At 36.9% G+C, this 22158-nt stretch overlaps 1 protein-coding gene across 9 annotated transcripts in view; it reads right to left on the bottom strand.

Moving 5' to 3' along the window:
* LOC117394454 (tensin-3-like) overlaps nucleotides 1–22158 on the bottom strand; it is a 178186-nt gene that overhangs the window by 29355 nt on the left and 126673 nt on the right. For all 9 annotated transcript variants that reach the window (XM_059014961.1, XM_059014993.1, XM_059014954.1 and 6 more), the window contains 2 exons: nucleotides 20997–21101; nucleotides 8370–9578 (listed from right to left, as the gene is read on the bottom strand). In XM_059014961.1, coding sequence (XP_058870944.1) covers nucleotides 8370–9578; nucleotides 20997–21101 — 1314 coding nt within the window. The remainder of the gene's footprint in view (nucleotides 1–8369; nucleotides 9579–20996; nucleotides 21102–22158) is intronic.

Here is a 22158-nt window from a genome sequence, read left to right as displayed (position 1 = left end):
CAACATACAACACATAACACACAAATGCACACGGGCGGGGCGCATTGCCACACTAACTGAACATCCAACCCTTAGTTATCTTAAATAAAACATGTTCACAGTGCAATACATTTCACAATTAATTTAGAAAACTAGCTGCTTTACCTTAGAATGGAATTGAAGATTCACGTATGTCTTTACTGGGGAAACTCTTCCTAGCACCATGACACACACAATTATATGACAGTACTTTGCTATTCTAAAGTTAATTTACTTTAAATCTACAGAACACGGTTACTATTATATAGATTTGGACCATATGCTAAAAGTAAAAGTGTGTTTGCTAAGAAAAAATAATCAAATGTCCTGCATGAAAATGATGTAGCTGCCGGTTCCAAAACAGACTCTGGGAGAGATTGACACAGGAAAGCAACCCAATTATTTTAATGTTTTAATTCAGAATGATGATATCTACAGGATGAACATCTAGCTATGAAATGGTAGAGGCAGATCATTGACAATTTGTATGTGTTGGTAGTGCCATAAACAGGACACTGCTCAGTTTATTTATGTAAACTATTGTTGCCAACAAAACGATTAAAATAGTATATGATTATTTCTGTGACATTAATTTTAGTTTCATCATACAAATAACACAAACTCTAAAATCATTTTCTCCCCTCATGCCTTACTGGAGTGTTTCAATATGAAGTCATAGGCCAGGTAAATTCCAGTTACAAGTTATGTCATCAGTTCACCAACTGAAAACAGATCCTAAAAACATTCATGGGAAACTTCTACTGCACCATCATACAAAGACAAGGGAACAAAACAGTTGACAACTTTTCTTTGCGTCACAGACATTAACACTATCAGTTTAGGGCTACAGGCGATGTCTCAACAAAAAAAAAAGAACAGAAAATAAAAGTTCTTATAGAAACACACTGGGACATGTTGGTTTTTTTGTTGGAGACACAAATAGTAGTCAGACGGGTAAGGTGACATTGTGTTCAATGACAGTAAATTAAACTGTTATCTGTGTGAAGGAATCCTTTGTCTCATGGCGCACATGGATTTCTGATATAATTTGGAGTGCTGTGGTTAAAAACATAAAAAGCTAAAAAAAAAAAAAAGTATTGTGTAAATATGATAATTGAGATGTTGTAAAGTAACGTATAGCCGAGTCCATGATTTCACCATTTTAAATTCATTATTAATAATTATTATGAGTAAATACCTATGAATTAACACTACAGTATTTGGCAATGGCAGTATACCATTTGAATAACATTTAAAATAATTTGAAAGATGATACAATTGTACTAAAGATAAGCAAGTGGCATTAAAAAAAAATCAACACCACTACTTGTACTGCCTGTAATTTTAGATGGATTTGTTTTGATAAACATTAAAAACTGGCTCTTAGTACCGTTTTTAATTACCAAAATATTGTGAATAAGGTGTTCTGTTAATGCAGGTTGTTTTGCCTCCTGGCACCAGAATGAATTATATTAAAAAAAGTGTAAAAGTAAAGCTCAGCCATATTATATTTCCCACATGTGCAGTATAATTTACAGTTCAGAGGTTAGAATAGTTTTGTCCAAAAGAGTAATGAACTAAATACATTTACTGTGAAACTGTAAAACAGAGCAGGGCAAAAAAGTGTGTGAAAATAATGCTTCCTGTCTTTACAGGACGTTAATTCTTGGGAGTAATGGAGGGATTCTTTTTTTTCCTTTTAACTTTAAGAATGTGGCACAATTTCTTGATGTCTGTAAGCTTGAGCAAGAAACAATGTGATGAAAGAAAAAACAGCCGACAGTGGTATTCTCTTGGCCTGAAATGCCTACAGTAGACACTCAATGGAAGACAAGTAGAAAAAGGATTTTATCTGCACAAAGGAATGCTTACCAATATAAAGCAGAGCGTAATGTTCTACCAGAAACATAACTGTTATGCCTGCGGTTGAGACATGAAATCAAAATACAAATCTCAACAGCTACGCCTTATCAGGCTAGACAACAATTTGAAATACAGGTATAACTTGTCAGCTCAGTCTGCCACAGATTAAGTATTTGCCTGGATAAAGATGATATATGCATAATTGTTGTGTCTGGTTTGTGACTTTTTATAACAAAGTAATTTCCAAGTGTGTTGTCATGTTAAGCACATGCCAGAAAATGTATGGAGACTAGTTCATCATTCTGGTAATGTCACAGATTTTTCTGGCTACTTGGTTTATGTAAATTCTGTCATATGTTCCTTTTGTACTCTCAATGTAAAATCCAATCAGTTTCATATTAAGACCACACTTTAAAGTTTTGGTAAAGGACTGTGATTACCACCTGAGCTCCCATCTGGATTTGAGCAGTTCCTTGGATTCCTCAAAATTCCAGAAGATTACTTTTCGGCAACACCAGAAAGAACTGGTCAATTCACCTTCGGACAGTATAAAATAATTCAAAATAAAAATTAAAAAAAATAAATAAATAAAAAACACACATAAAAAAAGATCTAAATATACTGCTTTACTATTTGTTATAAAATAATTGTAATACAAGTTTTATCCATTGAAACTTTTAATCCCAAGCATTTAACATTGAGCTGTGTATTTATTTGTGTACAGCATAATATGGGTTGTAGTAAGTTCTAAGAAGCATTACACTGCTCCACTAAAGGCTCTTTCACACTGGCACTCCTACCCGGGTCCTGGCGAACCAGGTCATAATCCCGTGTAGTGTGAAACCACGTACCTGGGTCGGATGTGGGTCGACACTCTTTGACCCAGGTTGAGCGAGACAAAATGCTTGACGGCCGTTCGTGAGCCGACGCAATAACAAACTTCTGGTTTCACTTCCGCAAGGAACATTTCTGTTTATTCTGTTTAGCCATTTTTTTGTTGCTTGTGACACACCATGAGCCAGATTGCAGCAGGGATGAAGAAACATTTTCTCTAATCAGCATTTGGGTAGACGGTTCTATCCAGAGAAGCTTGGATGGAGGTGTCAGTAACAAGCTGCTTCCGGGGCATTGATACGCGTGTTGTTTACTTGTGTCTGTCACCCAGGTCAACCCTGCTTTTTCAAAAGCAGTGTGAAATCGCTTACCCGACCCGCATGACACTGGGTCCTGCTCGGGTAGGTTCTGACCCGGGTAGATCATACCAGTGTGAAAGGGGCTTTAGAGGAGCAAGCTAACAATGGCGGGGTTTCCATATGCAGTTCAGAAACTCCAAATTCTCTCTCCATTGTTGTGAGAAAGTGACATAGGAAACACATATCACGTACATTCCTTATACTATAGAAAGTGCATGGCCAAAACGTAGTACGACTTTAAAGGGTGGGTAAATTGCCTTCTCAAGCTGAAAAGCTGTGCAAATTGACCAAAATAGTTTTTTTTTTTGTATGGAAACAAGTCCGAAAGCCATACCTTATGTTCACAAGACTTCAGCAGTGAAGATCCCGTTTGCAGGAGTTGCGCGGTGCTGTGTGCGTGCAGGGGTTGCGCGGTGCTGTGTGCGTGCAGGGGTTGCGCGGTGCTGTGTGCGTGCAGGGGTTGCGCGGTGCTGTGTGAGTGCAGGGGTTGCGCGGTGCTGTGTGCGTGCAGGGGTTGCGCGGTGGTGTTTGCAAGTCCATGACAACGACCATCGATAGACAAACAGTGGCTACTGAAGAACGAAAGGTATTATTATTATTGTTATTATTATTATTTTACAAAAGGATTTCATAGTTTAGTCTCAAGTTCAAAGTGAAGTGTTGTTCTGTTACTCCTATGTGAAAAATCAGAGACAAACAATTAGGACTTTGCTTGTACTCCCTATGTTGCAGGTCCTGAAAGATATTCTAATTATATATGGCAATACACACGTTTTCTGTACATGGTGTAGTAACATGAATGTGAAAATCCTCTTTTTTTTTAATCGTTACTTTCTCATTTGTTTTGTGGTATGTGATGATAGCACTTTCACACTGTGGCCTTAATTGGTCAAAGAAATAAAAAAAGCTAGTTTATCAGCCAATCAGTGTCGCCTTTCACTGTTTCCAAGCTCTTGTCATAGTTTCCAAACTATTTCTATGTGCTGTCTTGATGTGGATATACTTTTAAATTACAACATTTTGGTGAACATATGTTTCTAAAAATACTGTGTTACATTTGTACAAAAATGCTCCAAGCCTAGAACACATTTGTAAAACAGTGCATTTGTAAACTGTACCAATGCTAATTTGAATCCCAGTGCACCATTACAATTTGATTCTGCTAGACAAATGTTATTACTACTAATGTGATTAAATATAGTTAAATGTTTTGGCCATAACTGTATTTAATTTATTTTTTAAGAATTGTTATGTTTTATGTATATTTTAAAAAATGGCATCCAATAGTCAGTGCTGTAAGAGTTTAAAAAAGAAAAAAGTGAACTCTTTGCTTTATTGTGTGTTTTTTTTTTCTTTGATTTCCATAAAATATGGCAAACATGTTTGTTCTGTTTTTTCTTCAGATTTTAGTAATGCGAGTTAATAAAAAAAAATGAATTTAACTAACTGTGACTTACTTTTTCTTATTTATTTATACTCATTAACACTGTTTTTCATTAAAAAGTCATTGCCGCAGAATTCTGCAGAAAACACTCTTTTCTCTTGCAGATTTTAGGAAATTTTACCGCGGATTTCTGTGGGGACTAATTGACCTCTTAGTATTACTGTACGTTTGCGCATTTTAACAACATTGATGATTTTATTTTGACAAACAACTGGGATTTTATTGTGCTAAGTATAGGTGGTTAAAGGGTTTATGGTGCAATGTGTTCTTTGTGAAATATTTTCGCTATTTTTTTATGCACAGTAGTGAACAACCCTTACTGACCCTTGACCACATTATTGTGCATCTCAATTTTGTATTTTTTATTGAAATGTTGTAGATTGCTACTCCTGTAAAATGAATCTGATTAATCAAACTGTCTCGAACTGTCAGAACTAATGACTCGAATTGACTTGAGCCAGATAAGTGACTCGACTCGAGCAAACTCTGTGACTCGACTCGAGCTTGGCATAGCTGTCAGCACCCATGGACAAGGTCTCCAGCCAAATTCATCATCCGTCATTAATTCGTCTGTTCAATTGCAATTTAAATCATCCACATTGCAGATTCTCCGTACTGAATGGCATGATAAAGGAGACAGTAGTTTTATGGTATAGTAAACATTTTGACTTGATCATTTTTATATCATTAACCTAAAGTGCTGGATTTTAGCTTTGTTCTAGACTACCATAAGGATCAGAATTGCTGAAGCTACGGTTATGTTTGAAAACTTGTATATAACGTATGTACGATAAATATATATGCAGTCAAAAAATGTTTAGTAAATAATACATGGATAGTACACAGTGCTTTCTTATAGAATGTTGGTATTTTTGTATTTTTTTTTATTTGTGTAATGCTATGTCTGTGTTTTTGTTTTTGATTCCCTTACTTTTTTTATTACATTTTTTTGCTGGCCAAATGAGTCAGGCTGCACTTGCGGTTCTTCAACCTAAAAAGCTTTGTGTAAACCCAGTTTAAAAAAGCTGCACAATATCAGTTGTTGTGCAAGGCCACATTTGGAACATAGACAGAAATATTTAAATACACCCACCAGTATTTAAATATTAATATGGTAATTTGCATTTTAAAAGGACAATTTCTCTCCCTAAAAGAAAACTACATGGAAACACAAATTACCCAAAAGGTACTACCAAAATAATGTGAGAAAACCCTGTCAATATGTATTCATTAATCAAGCTCACCTGGCCTTGGCATCATTGGATTTCTGGATTCTGTGTACAGACAGAGGCATGTTGGTCATGCTCTGGCAAGCTGTGATTCTCAGCACAGCCAAAACAAAATCAACAACATCTGGCTGCAACGTGCAAGCAGTGTAAAACACAGCCATTTCATTTTCAATGAGCCTCACTGTAAAGCTCCATTAGGAATAAAAATAGACTATGATCCACTTAAAAGCACAAAATAATACCACGAACGTGGTAAAATACGAGTCTCAACAGAATATGACTTGGGGCCTCACAGAGGAACGTCAGTCTAGCTATATATATAGCTATATATGCGGGGCAGCAGTGTGGAGTAGTGGTTAGGGCTCTGGACTCTTGACCGGAGGGTTGTGAGTTCAATCCCCAGTGGGGGACACTGCTGTTGTACCCTTGAGCAAGGTACTTTACCTAGATTGCTCCAGTAAAAACCCAACTGTATAAATGGGTAATTGTATGTAAAATAATGTGATATCTGTATAATGTGAAATAATGTATAATGTGATATCTTGTAACAATTGTAAGTCGCCCTGGATAAGGGCGTCTGCTAAGAAATAAATAATAATAATAATAATAATAATAATAATAATATAAATAATATATATATATTTTTTTTAAATGTAAAACTCTTCATACTGTTTGAACGGGGATGGAGACAAGGGTTAAGGTAAATCATATGTCCAGGTCCATCAATTACAGATAAATTGAACGTGCAAGGCTTAGGAATCTGCCTGGTTTAACAATGGACTGTGAAAAATGCACTGATGTCAAAACAATAAAGCAAATGCAGCTTATCAAAGATCACGTTGCTCAGGAGTTGAAAATCTCTCCATTTATCAACCAGACGCGTGCCAGCAATGATGTGCGTCAGGTGTACGTGGGTGCCATGTCTTATACACAGCACAGTTTGAATTATTATTCAGAATAAGAAATATGATTTGAGTTTTAATGCTCCAATTAACATACACCATGCTTCTACACCAGAAAGACACCAAGGGCCCAAATGAATTATTGAAGTAATAGGCTATTTTTTCAACGTTTGTTTTTATGAGTAAAATGCAGTTTGCTATTTAGAATAGTTCTAGACTGTTCTAGAGTTCTGTTTGCTTCTTTAACAAAAGTCTGAATCTTTATTGTAAGTGCTTTATTGTAAGTGCATTACAGTCCTATACATTGAAATGTTTCATGAATACAGCGCCTTTCAGAGAGCCAAGGTAAAATTTCACACTGAAAAGATTGTTTGAAATATCTTCACTGCACTTTCACGCTACACCTTGTGCAGTGATTATAGTAAAACACCTGAGTCTAAATGTAAATGTTTAGCTTAGGGGCAAACCTGTTCCTAGCCTTGAAATTCCAGGAATGAAACAAGGCGCACTACTCAAAACAACAGTATGTCATTTGTTATTTGCTCACAAAAGCAAGTATATCATAAGTACACTTGGCATATGAACAGTGTACCTCTTTGTATATTGGCAGTATGCTGGTAAAACACAGCTAGCCTTACTACTTTGAGGCCCTTTTATAATGCTGAGGAAGGCTATGCTGCTTTCATTAAGAAAGAAAACCTACATGGTAACTTGTTTCACTAGCCATCTGAATTGCTTAAACAGAACAGCAGTACTTGAATATTATTTTATAAGGAAACTATAATTTAGGACATCTGGAAAGAAAGAGCTTAAGTCAGATACATGTTTGGTATTCACAGACTTAGCGAACACAATAATAACCTTTTGGTGACTGGTTAATTCAGGTTTCACTGGAATTTGACTTGATGTTATAAAACATGCTTCTGTGTTTACCATCTATCTGTTTCCCTGTTGTTGCTGTTGTTGAACAGAATAAGTAAAATGTGTATAGCCTTTTGATGTAAACCTGTTTTCCTGCCATTTACGTTTTTTTTAATAGGTACAGTATTGTATAAAGCACAAGACTAAGCATCCACTTTTGCAGCTACTCCATTCTGTTACTAAGGGAAAACGTATAGTAGCTGTTTACGCACAGCTTGTTAAGTTTCAGTAAGACACTACAAGGCATTTAACCACCAATCTTTTAAACAAAAGGTTATGAAGAAAATCCTTTCTTTTTACTCTCAATTGGCTGGTTCAGATGTCTTATTTATTTATTGTTATAAACAGCCTGCAAGCTCGAAAAAGAAAGGCCTGATTTTTATTGTACTTCAAGTACACAGGGCAAGGATATTTAACCTAATCATTCTACTCTGGGAAACAAACCAAAAAGAGTTAAGCAGATGTAAGGAAAAATTAATTGTGTAATTGCACAAACGATTTTAATATTGCATTGTAGCAAGCACAAAAACTCCATGACCTTCTTGTCTTTTATTTGTTTATACACCTATACTTGATAATCTTTTTTTCTATTTGAATCTTTTAAAACAAGTAAGTCAACATCACTAAATCCTATAAAAAAACAAAAATAAATTAATTAATTAATTAATTAATTAATTAATTAATTAATTAATTAATAATAATAATAATAATAATAATAATAATAATAATAATAATAATAATAATAATAATAATAATAATAAAGGCATTATAACTCAACATAAGAAAACATTGTGCTGACCTGGTTGGCAAATGTTTTGTGGAATCACCATTTCTCTTTTTTCCTGAAGCGTGGCGTTCACTCCATTGGTGGCGGCAACCCCTTCCACTTTACTGAAAGTAGATCCATTCATCTGATCCACACCTCCCCTCTTTACAGAATTCACACGTGTAGGGATAGGCACAAACGTGGGGTCGAGATCCATTATCAACTGATTCAGCTGCTCAATCGACTGATCAATATCCATGGTGGGGGAGGATGGTAACTCCTCTTCCTTGCAGGTCTGGTCCAAATCATTGGTTTCCTTTGGACTCTTATTGGCAGTAGGAAGGGACCCGACAACTATCCCTCTCTGCACAGCATCCCTGCTGCTGCTCCCTCTAGTGGAGGTATTTGGAAGCTTGGGCTGAGTCTCAAGCTTGCTCTGTTTGTTCTCCGGGGAGAACCTCACATCACCCTCAGCTGGCGAGTATGTATACTGCTGGGCAGCCACCATCTGTTGCTGGCGGACCCAGGTCTGGGTGGAGTAACCGCTCTGTCCAAAAGCCTGAGGCTTGGGGGTGGTAGCTGTGGAAACAGGTGGGGTTCTCTGTGGCAGGTAGCCTTGCTTAGCCTCGCTGAAGGCCCTTTCGTAGACATCCACACTGATGCCCAGGTCAGGGGCGATGGGAGTATGTTGATCGTCGCCAGTGTTGCTGCCGAAGCCATCCGACAACAATGAGTTTTGGCTGCTCTTGTGGAAGACAAAGTGGCCAAGGTGGTTATAGTGCTGGCCTTCAGAGGACGAGAGGGTGCCTATGCTGTCTACACTGTGAAGGTCGTGGTTGGGCATCTCATCATCCAGGATGTCGGTCTCCCTGTCCTTGAGTTTTACCTCCCCACTGATGTGCACCTGGGCAGGCACAATGTGTTGCACACCACCCAGCTGATTCCCTCCTGACATTTCCTTGGAGGGAGCTGGGTTCTCCAGTCCAAATCCGCTCAGGAGATGGTCAAGCTCAGCTTTTTCCTGCGTACTCAGTCCTCGCTTGATCCCCGAGACGCGGTCTGTCCGTATTGATGCTGTAGAGTGGCCGGAGTCGCTGCTGACTGACAAGGTGTGGTCGCTGTGGTCAGGGCTGCTGGTCACTGCCACCCCATGGGCCGCCACTGCTATGCTGCAGTCTGAAGAGCTCTTTTTACTCACTTTGGCATACAGGCTCCCATCAACAGGCCCCTGAGTGTGCAGCACTGTAAAAGAAAATAAAAGGAACTCTTACAACGATTCATCATGTACAAATTATAGCCCAATAAATCATAACAAGTGTCTTTTCTTCCACCCTTGAGCATAAAGAAGCATATTATACAATAGCAAAAATTATCATTAACTACATCACTCTAAGCTGTAACAGATTGCTGGAGCATACCAACATGCAACAGTGTATTTAGATATTACATTTAAAATGTTAACATGTGCACATTCACAGGCATGCATTACTTCTTATGTTGACATACCCCTCTTCATTGAAACATGCTATAGCCTATTGTTCAGCTAATACACATTTTTAAATGTGTCGTTTTAAGTCTATCAAGATAATAAAACATTGTTTCGTTTTGTTTCATGCCTTACACAGCACATCTTGCAAATTGAATCGTCTCTTCTGATAGCTCCTTTTCAGTTTCCACAAAGCAAATGTTTCAATTAATAAAAAGGGCTTTTAGGGAAAACAGAGGGGCCCAGGGACACATTTGTAATCTGCTGAAAGGCATTCCTTTAGTATACTCCAAATGACTTAATCTGACAAAAAAAATATCCTCAGAGTAATTGCATAGCTTGCATGCCAGGAATGTGTAAAACTAATCCTTTCATCTGAGCTAGGGAACCAATTAAAAGCCGAATAGGGAAATTACTTTAAAAGACCAATCATTTCATAGAGGAGAAAGTATAAAGTCATACAACTTGTAATAAGCTCTAATACATGTTTGTTTTCCTAGACTTGGCCTATATAATAAATAATGTGATTTCTTAATCCTAAAGTCTCTGAAATCAGTATAGCATTTACACTACTTTGGTATTTCAGCTGAAAAAATGACATACAAAATCACAAAAGGCATCCTGAAATCAAGTAAAAAGTAACGTTATCCTGTCTGACCATCACAGCCAGCTCATTGTATTGATATGGCAGAGGTGGGACATTGGAATTATTGATTTTAGGTAGTGTGTTATCCCAGCAGATGCTCCCCAATCTGCTTGAACCCTTTGAAACAAAAGTTTGCAGCTTGAATTCACAGCACATTTATGTGAACAATAAAATACTGTAACCAACTACGGACCTAGCTCTGTCTGCCATGTAATGCAATGAAATCCAAATACCAGACATGCAACATAAAGGCACTCCATGCTGACAGCCCCCCTTCTCCAGCACTTCCCCCAGCTCTGTCTCCCGACTCCTATTCATTCGCCACTTGTTAAAACACACTTTTAATTTAAAACAGCTAGGCAAACACACATGTGGTATCCCTCCCTACTTGTTTTTATCACAAATGAAACCCATAAAACTTACAATAGGAAAAATGAAACCACACACACATGAATATATCAAGAAAATACGTTAGTATGTTTAAATAGTTCTCCCCTTTGCTCAAGCAACTCTGGGCAAGCACAAAGCCACATCCCTTCCAACAATGTGATAACATTTCTCCAGAGGCTCTCTAACTCTCTTCCATTACACTCCCATTCCAAACACCCCCTCCTTACCTCCACAATCTCATACCTTTTTATTTAGAAGGTTTCTTACCTCTTTAATTAACTGCAGGTAATTGCTTTCATCAGAATAAGAGTGAGGAATACAGCAAGGACTGGTAATGCCCCATGATAAAAGCATCACAGCAGGACAACACATTTAAGTTTTTCTTCATGCAGAAGGTAACTGGCCGTGCGAGATACACATGAGACCTTGATTTAGCCAAATATGGAAAAGAGAATGTAAACACTAGGGTGGGGTTTAGAGAGAAGGCGGCATTTAGGTTTGCTGTAATCTGACCTCAGAGGGATTTGCTCTCTCTCTCTCTCTCTCTCTCTCTCTCTCTCTCTCTCTCTCTCTCTCTCTCGAGAGAGAGAGAGAGAGAGAGAGAGAGAGAGAGAGAGAGAGAGAGAGAGAGAGAGAGAGAGAGAGAGAGAGAGGAGAGATTCTACAATATTTTAAACCTAAAACTAAATTCTCTTAAATGAACATCCTTTTACCAAAGCACTGTGTGGTACATTGTAAAACTATAATTATAATTCTTTTTCTTTTTTTTTATAGTAATCTGTTTGCTATGCACTGGGCTAATGTCTATGTAACATTCTGTCTATAAGGCTTGCGTTTTTCTATTTTTATGTGTATGTGAAGAGTGTGAAATGGGCAAGCCTAGGGTCCCTACTTCTACTTTTTTGTCTCTAGGGGTCCGGACACACAAAAGGTTGAAAACCCCTGGCCTAATCTATGTGATCATGAAATGGGCTGAATGAAAATGTGTTTTAAATTACTGCAGTAACAATATTAAACTGTAATATACGGTATAGAAAACGTTGATTTTTTTTTTTTTTTTTTTTTTCCCAACAAAACCAGGCATTCCAACTTGCACAAATTAACACCATCTGTAACAGAGATACTTCACAGCTTCTCACTGTCCAGCTGCACTTCACTTCAGCTACACTATGACATCTACACGTTTTATCGCTGATGAAAACTATCTCCTAATGATGCAATAATTATTGTGATATAACGCAATATTATCTTGTAATAGCGCAATCAATATGTAAGTCCTGGGTGAGTTGTGAGGCACGAGGCCGCAGGCTGAGTCCCTTCAACCACCCAGGAAGTGTGGTAAGAATTGTCTTATCGCACACCCTGGAGTGGGTTATTTTGCTTATAAAATGGCTACATTTTTTTTTTTAAATAAATACAAATTAGTTTTTTTAAGGAAAAAAAGTAAGAAATATATTATGTATCCTTCCACTGAGGAAAAAATAGTCCCTGAAGACTGTCTGATTGTAACCTATATTTTGTACTTTTTTATTTGCCATAAACATTACATTGAACATTGCCAATTATAGTAACATTTTTTAGATGAAATGACATTTGTGAATTGAAAACAGACTGACTTCCCACATCTGAGGGAGGATTCATGCAACAGCCAAACACTGCACTTGAAATTGAGGGAGGGGCTTTCGAGTGTTTATCTTTTTTATTTTGTAGGAAATGATCCGACTCAGGCTTTGCGCTCTTCAAGAGAAGCTGACCAGTAATTTCTAAGGCTGCTTTCACACCAATGGTCGGTTACCGGCATAACTTCCCTAGATTGTAAACCAGCATTAGATGATATGTGGACTAAATGATTTCCGTGTCAGTTTACGCAGTCCTTCCTGTCCGCGGCGAGCACAATAGAATTCTATGCCGAACCTAACCTTGTTTAAAAGCCCAACGGTTGTGTCAGCAGAGAGCAAGAGAGATTTTTCTTTTTTTTTTTAATATGTTTCTGAAATCGGAGGGTACTGGTGAGATGAATCTGTTGTGTCTAGGTTCAAACATTGCATACTCGCTAGTCAGTTTTCTAAGGCAATATTTAGTTTAATAAGTAGATGCCGCTGCTGCATATACCGTATATATTACATGTTGAGTGAGACTTGCGTGGTGATTTCTCAGATGGCTATTGAGTAGTGCTACTGCTACTGCTTGCCACCGAGTTTTCTTTGTTCTGTTCTCTGACTAAATAAATACCACAGTATATTTGCCAATTTTCTGTAAGTCTTAGTGACAGAGATGAAAAAAGATTGTTGAGTGATTTAAATGCTGTTTCAGTTGTATGTTATTATTATTTGTTTATTTAGCAGACGCCTTTATCCAAGGCGACTTACAGAGACTAGGATGTGTGAACTATACATCAGCTGCAGAGTCACTTACAATTACATCTCACCCGAAAGACGGAGCACAAGGAGGTTAAGTGACTTGCTCAGGGTCACACAATGAGTCAGTAGCTGAGGTGGGATTTGAACCGGGGACCTCCTGGTTACAAGCCCTTTTCTATGTATGTTGACATTTTTACCTATTTTTCTATGTATGTTGACATTTTTACCTACAGAAACACTGTTTAGATAATTGTTACTATTAACTAGTAATATTAATAGATCAGGTAAGTAAGTTGGTCTATGATGTCATAGCCGTGCGGTAAGACAAGTATTACCGCACAGTCATGTGATCGTGTTCAGCCAATCACAGTACTTAATTTATCCAAGCCATTTTATAAAAAACTTTAACAAACCACTGTATTCTTCTCAATTAATGAATTGTCTCTCCCTTTTCATAGTCCTTTTACATAAGCAACTTTAAGAACTGGATACTCAGCTTTGAAAGTCTCCTTTCATTTCATTCTTAAATAATGCTATGTCTGGTTTAGCTTGACCTGCGGTGGCCCCATTGTAGCACCACTTAAATCAGTCTTAATGGCTATAGAGCGATCGTAATAAATCATTTATGTGATGGCATTGTAATCAAGGGAGACCACCGATCACACTAATTATAAACAGGACATGTTTATAGCTTGAGGTATTTTTTTTTTCTGCACTGGCACACCTAAATTCTTACTGAGCACATTAGTACTTAATCTTTACATTACATACAGTAACATAAAGGAAACCCTTCTGTTTATGAAACTACACTGAGAAAGTACAATATAGCAGTGTGGAGTAGTGGTTAGGGCTTTGGGCTCTTGACCGGAGGGTTGTGGGTTCAATCCCAGGTGGAGGACATAGCTGCTGTACCCTTGAGTAAGGTACTTTACCTAGATTGCTCCAGTAAATTTACCCTATATAAATGGGCAATTGTATGTAAAAATAATGTGATATCTTGTAACAATTGTAAGTTGCCCTGGATAAGGGCGTCTGCTAAGAAATTAATAATGATAATAATAATAATAATAATAATATAACTTGGCCAGAAAGAAAGAAAGAAAAATCACTAGCTCTAGTAAAATCACACCAGTCAATAAACCGATTAAATGCAAATTTAGCCAAAAATTTTCAAAGCAAACACAGCAGGATAGAGTGGATTACAGAACCTAATAATCAGATTTCTAGTTACTTATAGTTGCTCGTAGAGCCATATGTTTCAGAAAAAATAAATACAAAAATAAATAAAATGTGCATGCTTCACATGCACCATTTGTAATACAGTGCATACACTGTATATGTTCACTTTGACACTGTTTTCACTAAACCCCACCCTTGTGTTTTAACAGCAACCAGGTATTAAAAGAATACGCAACTTTACGTTTTGACGAATATAAAACTAGTTGCAGCATATAAATTGTGTTAAACTTTTAAGCAACACACCCATCAGTTGTTCTAGAGGTCTATTTATGACACAATATAAAGCTACCCAAAAGGGCTTGTGATCATTCTTACACACAAACACTGGTGGTAACCAGTGTGTTAAACTTGTTTAATTGTTATCTTTACCTGCTAGGCACCCACTTATGACGAGTTTGTTCATACTTCTCAACTGTCATTTTCAAATGTTACTATTTGAATGAATGTGTTGTTTTATTGGTGAAAAAGTGTGAAGACACATCTCTAGTACTCTATGGAAATCACTTTAAATAATGCATTTTTGTAACAGAGCAAGACTTACTGGTTATGCTTTATTTTGCATGGAATAAATTGATAAGCAATAAACAATATATTGAAGTTCAGTTACATGTTACTAAACAGTCGTGCAAAAGAGGTGCCTGTAATTTTGTAATGATGTGCTGCTATTACACAGCAGAAGAATGTAAAGCATCACGTTTAATACAGTACATTATCAAAATGTAATCGAGCAGAAATCATCTGATCTATGTGGATGCGGATATTCACACTCTTTATTTGTGCGGAAATCAGCGAATCTGTGCGGAAGTGGATGGTCATCATTTAATTTAATTCAATTAAATTGAGTACAGTATAGTGCAAGCCAACGGTCAGTACTGTATTATAGTTACTGAAACCAGTGACAAGTGAGAAAGACGACAAGACTCTCTTAGCCTGGCAGTCTGAATATGAAGAAGAGTTACAAGAATTAAAGACTTAAGCGGATTTTTTTAAACCAGCTCTCTCTGCCTCTGAACAGCGCTGATTATGTACAGTATATATTTTGACCATTGTTGGAACATTATATTTTATTTGTATTATTGCATTTTTCAAGTTTTCAATTAATAGCGCAGGGATTTCCCAAACAGTAAACTCAATTTTGGCTAATTTAGGCTCAATTCGGTCCCAATCTGCACAAATTAACGGGGGTCTACTGTACGTGTAGATACTGCTATTACTGAAGACCGTTCAGGTATCGCAAAGTCCATAAACAAAACAAAATGTTAAAATAAATTAGTTCTGCACCATATACAACTGAGCTGATTTTACCAGTGCTTGCTAGTCTATCAACCAGTTTGAAATTATTTCAAAGCAAATTAAAGCATTTTCGTTTCGGCCTTATATTGTTAAAGTTTTCACACGTAACAATACTGTCCTACAATTACATGATACCGTGATCATTCCACTGTATGTTGTGAACCATAGCTAAGTTTTAAAACTGAGACATACAGAAAATGCTTATCGTAAAAGTTTACTGGTACCTTAAAATTAAGGGCCATATAAGAACGATAAATACTGTAACTGATTTTTAGAAAGCCTTCTTTGTTGTTCTCCAAGTTGCTACAGTGCCATTGTAGATGGTATAACTAGGGGTCTACCTAAATCGCGGTTTCGCAGATTTCGTGGAAATCGTGAAATTGAGGGGTCAAAGCGAAATTTACCTCTTAAGGGCCAATGCATACTAACAAGTACGGAGAGGAAATAAAAAAGAAACCTCGTTTAAATGAACTACTGCACACCGTAAGTGACACAAACTACGCATCTTCCTTCTGTAGATAGCCCTATTCGATTCCTTCGCCGTCCCGTGTGCATTGCACTTAAGCAAAAAACAAACAAACAAAAAAACGTGTTTACAAAAAAAAAACATTTACAAAAAATAAAGTATCCAAAGCGGTTAATGTTCTTGTTTACTAATCAAATGACAACGTTTTAATCAGCCTATCTGTGCGTCTTTACTGCTTTTATGTGATCTGTACTGTGCAGTAGGGGGTGGGACAAAGTTGGTGCTGCATTGTTTTGATTTAGGTTGTTAAAATCTAGTTTTCAGCATTGGAGGTAAAATAGTAGAAATGGACGACAAAAGCAGCAAAGTGTATTTCGGCTGATGATCGTTTCAAGATATTTCCCAAAGAAACTGTACATGCAGACTGAGATAATTGTTTTGCATATCTTAATGTGACTTTGGAGAAAATATGATCGATCGCTATTTAGCTTCAATCACACATTAAACAAAAGGCTACTACAGAGGCTGCTGAACAGAATGTAAAATAAACAGCTTTCAGAAAACAAACTGGAAAGTAAGCCCAGACAAAAAGTATTACTGTCTGCAAGTTAAATCAGTACTAAAACGATCCAGTACAGCCACCTCGCTTCAACCTGCTGCTTACTTTTTCGCAGTTGGAATTTTAGACCCGAATAGCCACGTTTTCTTTGTTTTGACTCGGTACTAATAAAATAAATTATTGGATGGGACAAATAATATGACAACTAACGTGCTGCATACATTGCCTTTATTAAAGTATGCCAGATGACCTTGTGTAATTGAGTTTTTGGGCTGTTTCTAATCGATTTCCACATCTGTATAACTTGGAAAAACTTTGCCTTAACTTCCAACCAATTCATCGGATGCAGAACGTGCAGTCTTGGCAAGTCAACTGCAGGGGGATGCTATATGCTTGCCTTTAACAAATGACAGCACTTTGTTTTAGTAAGGAAGCAAGTACCACTATTTTTAGTCTTTATAGTGTTCTGAAATACTGTCTACATAGGTTTATTTAATGTTTAAACAGGTCAGCGAAATGTCCGCAAAATCCTAATTTTATTTCGCAACATACCCGTGAAAAATACGTAAATTTACCGTGATTTAAGTAGACCCCTAGCTATAACGAGTTAAATGAGATACTGTTTTAGCAGACAGATTTCATTAACTAAACATTTGTTTGAATGTTTTTGGAATCAAAAGTATAAATGCAAAACTGCGTGGCATTTTTCTTTGTGAACGTGCTAGGTGAAAGACACCAATTAAAAAAAACTTCAAAATCCCCCAAGGTTGCAAATCCGCAGAATTTAATACCAGCCAAAATTTCCTGTTACACATTCCCGTTATGTGCTGTCTGTGCTGTTACTCTATATTTCTGTGCATATGTCACAATACGGGCATGTGGTCAGAAAATAGCATTTTTTATAATACTTAGTACTGTCATAATTTGTCAATGTTGCCATTTTCTTCAAGAGACCTTGGGCAAAAGTGAAATGTACTTCAAAAGTTTGATGCATTTTTTTTTCAGCTTCGTTGACTCAATAGAAATATTTCTCCCAAGCTCTAGATATCCCATAATCCTTTACGCCGAAACCTGATTCCCTCCATGCCAAAACATGTTCATTCAGGTATTGAGGTATTATTGTAAAGCAACTAGACTTACAGCTATTTATATTAAAGATAAATAAATAAACAAATGCTGTACATATTTTCACAACCAGTTTCATACACTAATACACACATGATTAAAACGCTGTCATTATTATTATTAATACTATGCGTAACACTCCCTCACTCCCCCTTCTCGTATATTGAATGGTTTGGTCCAGAATCAGCTCGTCTCACTGTCCTACTGCAGCCATGTAAGAGTTAATGAGACTGAGGTTTTGAAACAGAAGTGGACACGTTTGCAAAAAAAGATGTGTAAGGCCACAGGTACCTTTTATTTGTTTGTTGCGATGAGTTTTATCTTTTAAATAAATGTTTAGCTTATTTTATCTACATTATTTCTTATATGTGGATCTAAAAATAAGAACTGTTCCAATTATTACATCTAATTGTAAAATGCTGACACCTTAGCACAGCGTTAATACAGGTTCCCTTCACCTCTTTTTTTCATTATATATCTCAAGGCTTAATTGTATTGGTGGGTTATACACATGTATATCTCCATATATTAATAGGAGCAAAACAGTTCAATATTCTACACGTACAGAAGTGGAGCTCTCCCTGCCAAAGAGAAGTGAGGGGGGTGGCGCTCCCCCGTGACCCCCCAGCACTACACCCTTGAAACTGTGCCTTTAACAATAAGGATTGGTTGCGCTGCTAGCGGACTAGATCACTTGTGCGCGCTGGGTGAAAAAATAAATCTTGAAATCTTGGAACCACATGACAGCTGTGTTGCGTCTTGCCACTACATTTAACCAATCAGAGAGTTGAAGGGGCGGGTTTTTCTATTTAAGCACTTCGAGAGGCTGAAACGTTAAAATGACTGCTAAAAAAGAATCGATTATTTTCTAAGCAAAAATAGTGACAATGAGTGTGGAAAAAGAAAAAAAAAATAGAAAATGAAAAAGATCAACCCAATATAGTCAATGAAGAGCAACTTGTAGAAACAGAATCGGAAGAACCGCAAGAGGGGCCAGTGCGTGAAAAAAAAAGCAACATCACGATAGTGGGTATAATGTTATGTGGGGGGGGTGGGGGGAAATGGAAATGGCTTTTTTACAGCAAAGAATTGGTCGTATAATGTGTAAGCTCTGTAAGAAACACAAAAATCATAGCCTTATTATATATTTAAGGTAAGGCAATGTTATTTCTCCATTAAAAAGTGCTCCTGGCTATAATGCTCTACTACCCAGCTATATACAATTCCTGGGAAGAACACTAATAAAGTAAATATATACTGTGTGTATATATATATATATATATATATATATATATATATATATATATATATATATATATATATATATAGTGTATATATATATATATATATATATATATATATATATATATATATATATATATAATTTAAAAGTCACCGTTCCAGCCTAAAGGCACAGAAAGGAAAAGTTGCCGGTAGAGAAAAGTTTGTAAACTTTCTTTTAGCGCTGGTACACACATCCTTCAAAATATGTAAATATGTATAATATATATATATATATATATATATATATATATATATAGAGAGAGAGAGAGAGAGAGAGAGAGAGAGAGAGAGAGAGAGAGAGAGAGAGAGAGAGAGAGAGAGAGAGAGATGAACATTTACTATTTACTGTATCTTTTTACTGGTTGTTACTTGATGAAGGTTAGTAAAACCCACTGGGGCCCTATTTTGAAGTAAGAGTTCAAGGAACCACTGATTTGGAGGAAGGAACAATTCACTTATTGTTCTGAGTAGTTTCATGAGTGTTTTTTTAATGTTTAAATGATTTTACTCCTCTCTGAAAATGTGCCCCAGCACAGGCTTCAGAATAAGGCCCTTCAAGGATCTTGATAAATGACTGGCACTGGAGAACCACAAGCACAGCTGACTCCAACAGGCCACTGTTACACAAATTTGTTTTCATATTTCTGGACGTACCGGTAAGTTTGCAAAAACAAAATTATAAAATAGAAAACACCCACTGCTACACAATAAACATTTCAAGAAAAAGATCATCTTAATTCCACCTCATATTTCAGTAACAGAAATATGTGATTGGAAAAAGGAATTTCACCATTATAATATCTTTTAATCTGTGGATTTTGAACTCTTTAAACAAAATCATTAAATAAATCACTGACATCGTCAATAAATCAACTGTGACTGAATAAACACAGAACATAAAATGTCAGCATAAAAACAGTGTTCCAAAAACACAGAATTAATACTTTGGTCTCAGCGGATCTGCCATTTGTGCACTGCACAATTATACATCTTTTATGTGCATTTTTAGTGATGGTAGTAATGGAAGAACACAAATTGAAATTATTCTTTGTATGACCTTCATTCTTTAGGACACATTAGGAAACTGAATACATAAAAATCTTGAACAAAACTGTTATCATATTTGTGATTAGATGCAACAAGCACCCTTTAATCTGTTTAATGCTCTGCAGTGTGTTGCATAGCATTTGTGGCTCCACTGCTCCCTTACTCATCCTGGAGCAAAACCACAAAGTGAATAATCACCCTTGGTGGTGTTATTATAGGGGAACACTTCATACTGGTCAGGCAAATTCAGGTGCTAGTCTGATCAGTGATGATGATCGCTGCAAAACCTCAGTCTAACAGACTTAAATATACAATAAATTGTTTGGACAGCTATTGATGTGTTTTTATTGTATACATTGTATATATAATTCAATTATATGTTTTATTTGTATTGCTAGCAGCACAATGCAAAGTTGAATACAGCAAAGCATTCAAAATACCTAAAATACACATGAAAGAAAATCCTTAAAAGGAAACAAATGCTAAATGCTTAATCCTTAATCAAACTGTGAAAAGAAATGACCCTGATACAGACACAGATAATTCTCATAGCAATTGACAATGGGGGAGGATATACAAGGCCCATTTCAATAAAATGTTGTGTTTTAGGAAAACACAATGTGTTAACTGAACAAAATAAATGTGGCTCCTCATACCGATTCACATAAGTAACATTTTAGACAACAGAACCATTACTGTAGGTTATGATGCTTTATGCTTTATTATGCCTAGATTTTCATATTTCCAGAAAATAAATCAGTTTACCTTCACCATCTGAGCTCATGTTTTCATAGGAGTCCCACCGTATAAGCGGGTCAGCAGTGCTGTAATCCACCGTCACACCATGATCGTTTTGCAAGTTCTCAGAACCTTGAAGAGGGGAAGAGGGGCTTAATAAAGGATGCAGTCTCCTATGGCAACCCTTATTATTACAAGGGACCAATACTGTGCAAGAAACGCAGTTTAACACAACTTAACCCATCTATGACTGACTGGCATAGTCATAACATAATCTTATGGTCAGAAATGTAAGACTATATACTGTTAACAGCACAGTAAAATAAAATGCATTTGAAATCCTTAGTTCCCTTTGAAGTACAAAATGTAACCGTTAATGCATGGGTATTTACCTCCTAAAGACCCAGAAACATGCATTAGATATATTTCAAAGCTGCTCGATTGAGCCTGTAACCCAGTCATGGCCCGCCCCCAAGTACATAAAAGGACTGTGAGCACAGATTTGAGCCATTTTTCATTTCAAGACTGACCTGAAACAGGAGACTAGCTCAGTACTTTTTCTGCCTTATATTCACATTTATTGTGTTTTACACAAAATATATGTGATATTGAGAATAATCACTGTATTACTTTTACTAATCACGGGTATTTGTGCACTACAACCTGCTGTTTGTTATGCCCCACTTTGGACTTGTCCCCCCATGTGAAGCCAGCGGCTTGAGTCGCTCCTTCCCAGGGATCAAGCAACATAAGTCAGCTGACTTTGTGCTCTCCCCACATGCTGCAATAGCTCCGGCTAGACTTATTTTATTCTCATTTTGGCTATGGCTAAAATTACGAGATGGTCTGTATATTTTAAGTAACGCTGCAGCACATGTGTAGCGACAGCTGCTCGGTTCAGCAGCGCAGCGCTGGACCAAGATACTTGCTTTGGTTGTGGTTGCTTGCAATCTCTCCCAAAGTATCTTGATACCGTTTTGGTGACTTTTGCATCACCCTTACGAGGCCTGTTAGTTGTCAAAATTGACTCAGTCTCCCCGGAGCTCACTTCCTGGCGGGGCGATTTATTAAAGGGGCTTGACGGCTTTGGCTGCCTATGAACGACATTGTTCCTCGCTGGAGGCTAAACGTGGTGCTTAATGCACTAATGAAGCCTCCATATGAGACCATGCATTCAGCTGAGCTGAAA

This window comes from Acipenser ruthenus, chromosome 3, assembly GCF_902713425.1.
Source record: "Acipenser ruthenus chromosome 3, fAciRut3.2 maternal haplotype, whole genome shotgun sequence".
NCBI lineage: Eukaryota > Metazoa > Chordata > Actinopteri > Acipenseriformes > Acipenseridae > Acipenser > Acipenser ruthenus.
Note: the sequence above shows the minus strand (reverse complement) of the source record. Positions and strands in the feature narration are given on the sequence as shown.